We start from the raw sequence: 6,093 nt of genomic DNA, 5'->3' as shown, positions 1-6,093 counted from the left end.
GGCTTGGCTTGTGATCCAATGTTTCAATGAGAGAGGGGGAGAGTATGCGAACAATATTAGAGAGAGTAGTTTCAGAGTAAGAAGTATGAGAAGTGGATTGTGGTTTCTTTATATGAAAAATTTGGTTTCTAAATCTGAAAATGTTGCCTGCACCACTGTCCAACATGCGAACTACATTTATGACAAAATCATTTTATAAGAATTGATTTGGATCAAAACAAATGATGGATATTAATTTAAAACCTGATCCGAAGTATAGGAGTTAAATAATTAATTTGTTTATTCATAAATTTCTGATTATCAGGATCCCCGCATCATCCGGTCGGGTTCTGTGGGCCATGTATTCAGGCATCCATCAAATATCTATCTTTCTTTAATTTGGTCAATAATCGAATATCCAGTTCACTGTTTTTGCCTTTTCTTGTCGATTGCAAAACCCAAGAAAAAGGGAGGCTTCTGAAGAAGGTATGGGTTCCATTGATGATGATGGCTCCCTCTCCATATCTTGATTTGCAGTTGGATATTTTAAATTAGCTGCATAACTTGATTGAACTGAGCGAGTGTTTAATGAAACAGCTTGATTTAGTTTCAGAAATGCAGGGTTTATTACCGGATTGTATTTGCAAAGGCCTATTGTAAAGATCAAGCATTTTGCTTTTGTTGTTGCGGTAATATTTAGTCAACCATCTGTGTCTAGTCTAGATTATCTGGTAGAAAAGCGAAACTTCTCCACTTATAAAATTCATTTTATGAACCAGTGGATAACTCAGCACTTTATATGAGGATGGGAAGAAAAACCAATGTTGAGTTTAAACATCTTCATGATATCTTGATCTACTTTTGCAGAATTAGGCGGTCTTTTCATCACTGTTCATTCTAATTGGTGGGATGACGCCCGGTCCGGAATCCTCCAATGGAGGCCAGGATTTTATATATGAAGAATTGATGGTAATCATTTTTCATCTCGGTGACAGTATTTGAACATTTCAATAGAGACTAGAGAATGAATTTATTTACTAGTTCTTTTGGTTAAAAAATATCTATTACCCGGGACAACTGGTGCCTGACATACTGGCAATATAAACCGCAATGCTTTGGCATGTAAAATTTTTATCTAGTGGTTCATCGTTTATGCGTTTTTCCATATTCCCTTCCCTCCGATACTCAAAGATAGGATGTTGTTTTGCAAGATATATGGTTTTTCCATAGTTGGTGCCATTCTTTTCCTTTCGAACCCCTAAAAGGAAAGCCATCTGTTGCTCTGTTGTATTGTTACATCTGAAGGATGGAAGAAGCAGGCAATACACAGGGGACGGCTCGGTTGACATTAAGGGGAAGCCTGTTCTTAAGCAGAATACTGGCAATTGGAAAGCTTGTCCATTTATTTTAGGTAAGGTAGTGGTGCTTACGCATATTAAACAGTATATACTGCTCATAACATGGTGATGTAATATGAATTACAGGCAATGAGTGTTGTGAACGATTAGCTTATTATGGCATCGCAAAAAATCTTGTTACCTATCTTACCAGAACGCTACATGAAGGACATTTCTCTGCTGCAAGAAATGTCACTACCTGACAAGGAACATGCTATCTTACCCCTCTTGTCGGAGCTTTCCTTGCAGATTCTTACTGGGGAAGATACTGGACAATTGTTGTTTTCTCGACGATTTATTTCTTTGTAAATATATTTAATCATCAGGGCTTCCTTTTCATTTTGTTGTAAACGAGATTATTTAATTTCCTTCGAATGTTTAAATAGCTGACGAGGTTTTTTCCTGCAGGGAATGTGCACATTGACTGTTTCTGCATCTGTTCCAGCATTAAAGCCCACAGATTGTGTTAATTCTCTCTGTCCATCAGCTACAGCTGCACAATATGCTGTGTTCTTCACTGGCCTCTACCTAATTTCACTTGGGACTGGTGGAATCAAGCCATGTGTGTCATCTTTTGGGGCAGATCAGTTTGATGATACTGATCCCAAGGAAAGGATTAAGAAGGGATCCTTTTTCAACTGGTTTTACTTTTCTATCAACATTGGCTCTCTTGTATCAAGCACTTTAATTGTATGGATTCAGGACAATGCTGGTTGGGGTCTTGGATTTGGTATTCCCTCTTTATTTATGGGCTTAGCTATTGTTACCTTTTTTTTAGGCACACCCCTCTACAGGTTCCAGAAACCAGGGGGAAGCCCTATTACAAGAATGTGCCAAGTTGTGGTAGCATCTTTCAGGAAACGGAATCTGGATTTCCCGGTAGATAGTAGCCTCCTTTATCAGACACCAGATAAGAGCTCTGCAATCGAAGCAAGTAGGAAACTGGAACATAGTGATGAACTAACGTAATTTTTTCTGAGCTTCCTGTCATGTTCCTCATATTTTTGGGCCTCATTTTATTATCTCAAATATTGTAAAAGCAGTATTTTAGGATGCTTGCTGACTCTCCTTTTGCATGTGAATTATAATTTGTTATGCAAAGAAGGAAATCAATTACTTTGCGTGAGATGATAAATGTTAGCTCTACTCTAGTGGTGTAGGAAGAGCCTTCTATGTTGACTCTGACTAACCTGTTACAGGCTAGTAATGTTACTTAGCTAAACACGCGGAAAATAATGGAGGAAATCATTTATTGACTTGATAACCCATAAAATCATAAATGGTCATTGGATAAGATTTTATGAATAAATTATCTAGTTTTCAAGAACTATGCGGACAAGATGATTTATTATACTTGCATTTTATTTCACTTTTCATGTACTTAAATGTTGCAGTGAAATTGGTTGATGTGAAGGCACTTCAGTTGTATTTTTTTTTTCTCCTTTTTTTTTGGGGGGGGGGGGCTATAAATAATTTTGGACGAATGAGAAGGAATTAGCGTTCAGACTCTGATTAAGATTTTCAACCTTTTGTTTTCACTGAAGGTGCCTTGATAAAGCAGCTTTAGTTTCTGATATTGAGCGCAAGAAAGGCGACTATTCAAATCCATGGAAACTCTGTAGCGTGAACCAGGTGGAGGAATTGAAAATCTTGGTCCGCATGTTTCCTATTTGGGCTACCGGAATTGTTTTCTCTGCTGTGTATGCTCAGATGTCAACAATGTTTGTGGAACAAGGAACAATGATGGACAGAAGTATTAATTCATTCACCATTCCTGCAGCCTCCCTCTCAACTTTCGATGTCTTGAGTGTTATTTTCTGGGTCCCCATCTGACAGGTTAATTGTTCCAATTGCAAGGAGATTTACAGGCAAGGAAAAGGGCTTCTCAGAGTTGCAAAGGATGGGAATTGGCCTTTTTCTATCAATTCTCTGCATGTTAGCGGCTGCTCTTGTGGAGATTAAGCGGCTGCAACTTGCAAGAGAGCTTAGCCTCATTGATAAAGCTGTTGCCGTGCCCCTTAGCATCTTTTGGCAAATCCCTCAGTACTTCTTGTTTGGTGCAGCAGAGGTATTCACATTCATTGGGCAGCTTGAGTTCTTCTATGATCAATCTCCAGATGCGATGAGGAGTTTATGCAGTGCCCTGTCATTACTGACTACTTCCTTGGGAAATTACCTGAGCTCCTTCATTATTACCATAGTATCTTACTTGACTACACAAGGAGGACAGGCTGGATGGATTCCTGATAACTTGAATGAAGGTCATCTCCATTACTTTTTCTGTCTTTTAGCTGGAATTAGCCTCTTAAATTTGTTGATTTACTTAGTCTGTGCCACAAGGTACAAGCATAAGGTCTCTTGAGGTTTGTGTCATTTGTATTACAGAGATCTTGTTATATTATGTTAATAAAGACATGGCAGGTTAGGATTGAACGTATATTTCTGAATTCTGATAACTTCCTGTCATGGTTATGATTGGTATGTTTGTGAGTTCAAGATACTCAGCAATGATGTAACAAATTCATATAGATAAAGGTAAATCTTCATTATATGTCTGGTTGAAAATATTCTTTGACAAAATTTACTTGGGGGAGATGATAGTCTATTTAATTCGTTGTTCATTAAAAATGAAGAGATGGATTAACTCTTTGTTCCTTGAATAAGTCAATGAACATGCATATCAATCGTCCTTTGTTCATTGAATAAACAAATGAACACACACAAACACGTGAATCATTGTAAACAAAAATAAATGCAAGAACAAGTACCACTTTTATCGGATGGTAAACAAAAGCAACTTTTGAAGTAGGTAAATTAATTCTAGTTTTAGTGATTCTTGTGTTCAATAAACGAGATTGATCAGATCCTCATGACAACTCTCATTACCGGAAACAAAGAACAACAATGATGACTTACAGGGAAACATTAACACAATTATCTGCAGTCTCTTACTGGGGAATATCATAAGGGTCAAGTGTCATGATCCCTGTACCCAATCGTGAGACTTGAGCCTATCAAAAGAGACATGAGTAGGTGGAGAAGTAGGACAAAGATGTTGGGAATAGAGTTCAATGGTGGCGGCGGTGCTTTCAAGGTGAAGCATGTGGGAATCAGAATGATAGCAGAGCAAATGGAGTAGTGTCTATTTTTTTTAAGGGTAATCGTGTATTTTTTTCCATCCTCTAATCCCTATTCATATGATCTAACCGAATTATTTTAAGGGAATCAAGATATCTTTTAATTTTTTTATACTACAAAAACAATTAAATAATTGAATCAGACTTTTGCATCGAGGTTACATATAATAATTATTATTTACGTAATTCAACTAAACAGGCTGCTAGTTAAGTCATTAAATTTGTTTCAAATTGATAAAAGTTATTTCCCTAGTGTACCTTTATTAAAAAATGTGATTAGAAAATTCTCTCTCACCTCTCCTACATTTAAAACTTGTCCTTATAATAAGGGTTGAAAGTTAAAAACCATCATTAGTTATCTGTTAACTTCTTATATTTTAGACCAATTTTCTTCTAACCAACTTCTTATATTATGAATGAGATCCTATTTATAGTCTCATTGAGAAAATTAATTAATTAATTATAATAAATGTAAAATAAGTTTTTTAAAACAACTCTGTATAACATTATATTATATGAATTATATATCAGTTTATAAGTTAAATAAATTAATTTGAGGAAAAAAATGATAAATAGAGTAGAAAAAGTGAATTATGTTTTATATTTGGAACTAACATTTTTCTATCAAGGAAAATTTAGAAATATAATTCATTTTAAAGTAGTAGGCTTTTCTTTTTGGTAGTTTGAAATAACCCGCAAGGATAAAAGAAGATCAAAGCCATAAAATCTAAGGGTGTTTTTTTTTCCCACCTAAAGTATATGTATCTTTCTATTAGAGGCAATCATAATCGAGATTGTCAGGCATTAAACATAGGCACATCTTCCAATAGGGATTAGAACCTTAATTTATTATGTTATGAGAGACTAGCTCTTTTCGTTAGACCTAACCTTTATTGGTAAGACCTTGAGACCAGAATAAGCAAGAAATCTCACCCCAGAAAAAAATAAAATAAAATCACAGCGTCTGAAATCATTTTCTTGACCCTTGATTCCCAGAAGTAGCTAACCCAAGGTCCTTGCATAGCTGTTCATCTGGTTGCAGGCTACCTGGAATTGCACCAAATAGTCTTCTAGATGCTTCAAACCCAGAAGCAATATGATGTATATATGTAGATACATCCTCCACTCTCTGCTGCACATTTAATGATGTAGACAGGTAGTTATTCGATGTACTTCTCGACAATTGTTTCACAAGTGGCTTGTCCAGTTCAGCAGCCTTGAGAAAACGTTCGGTGGCAGCCTCCCATGAAAGCTCATGTCTATGAGCATCGGTAAGCTGAACAGGCTCTTCATTCATTCAGTGCTTTTAGTGTGGCTCTAACAAATCCTTTATCATTGTCATATGTCCAACAATTTGGGAACTGCTTGAAGAACTCATTTGAGGGATGATTGGCACATACAACAACCTTGCCCATAGCCAAAGCTTCAGCAGTTGTTGTGCAAACCACATCTGTTGAGCTAGGATTAAGAAACAACTTGTAGCTGGCACACAGGAACAAAAATAATTGATAAGTACATATTCCAGGCAGAACATTCTCCAGGCCTTCCATTTGATATAGGTTAATTCGAGAACATTCACA

The 6,093-nt window shown here is 36.4% G+C and overlaps 1 protein-coding gene and 1 pseudogene across 1 annotated transcript; one reads left to right on the top strand and one right to left on the bottom strand.

Moving 5' to 3' along the window:
* Positions 1–445: 445 nt before the first annotated feature.
* Positions 446–3,750, top strand: LOC114740301 (protein NRT1/ PTR FAMILY 8.3-like; annotated as a pseudogene).
* Positions 3,751–5,483: 1,733 nt separating this feature from the next.
* LOC114740286 (digalactosyldiacylglycerol synthase 2, chloroplastic-like) lies at positions 5,484–5,810 on the bottom strand. The gene has a single exon (XM_028928402.1). The coding sequence runs from the start codon at positions 5,808–5,810 to the stop codon at positions 5,484–5,486; it is 327 nt and encodes a 108-aa protein (XP_028784235.1).
* Between the last annotated feature and the right edge of the window lie 283 nt (positions 5,811–6,093).

This window comes from Neltuma alba, unplaced genomic scaffold (assembly GCF_004799145.2).
Source record: "Neltuma alba isolate B1F8T4 unplaced genomic scaffold, ASM479914v2 tig00003098_pilon, whole genome shotgun sequence".
Lineage (NCBI taxonomy): Eukaryota > Viridiplantae > Streptophyta > Magnoliopsida > Fabales > Fabaceae > Neltuma > Neltuma alba.
The sequence above is the reverse complement of the archived record's forward strand: the minus strand, read 5'-3'. Positions and strand labels throughout refer to the sequence as shown.

What these genes read in the sequence shown, in the direction of transcription:
- LOC114740286 (XM_028928402.1), bottom strand. Translation starts at nt 5,810, where the DNA reads ATGAATGAAGAGCCTGTTCAGCTTACCGATGCTCATAGACATGAGCTT.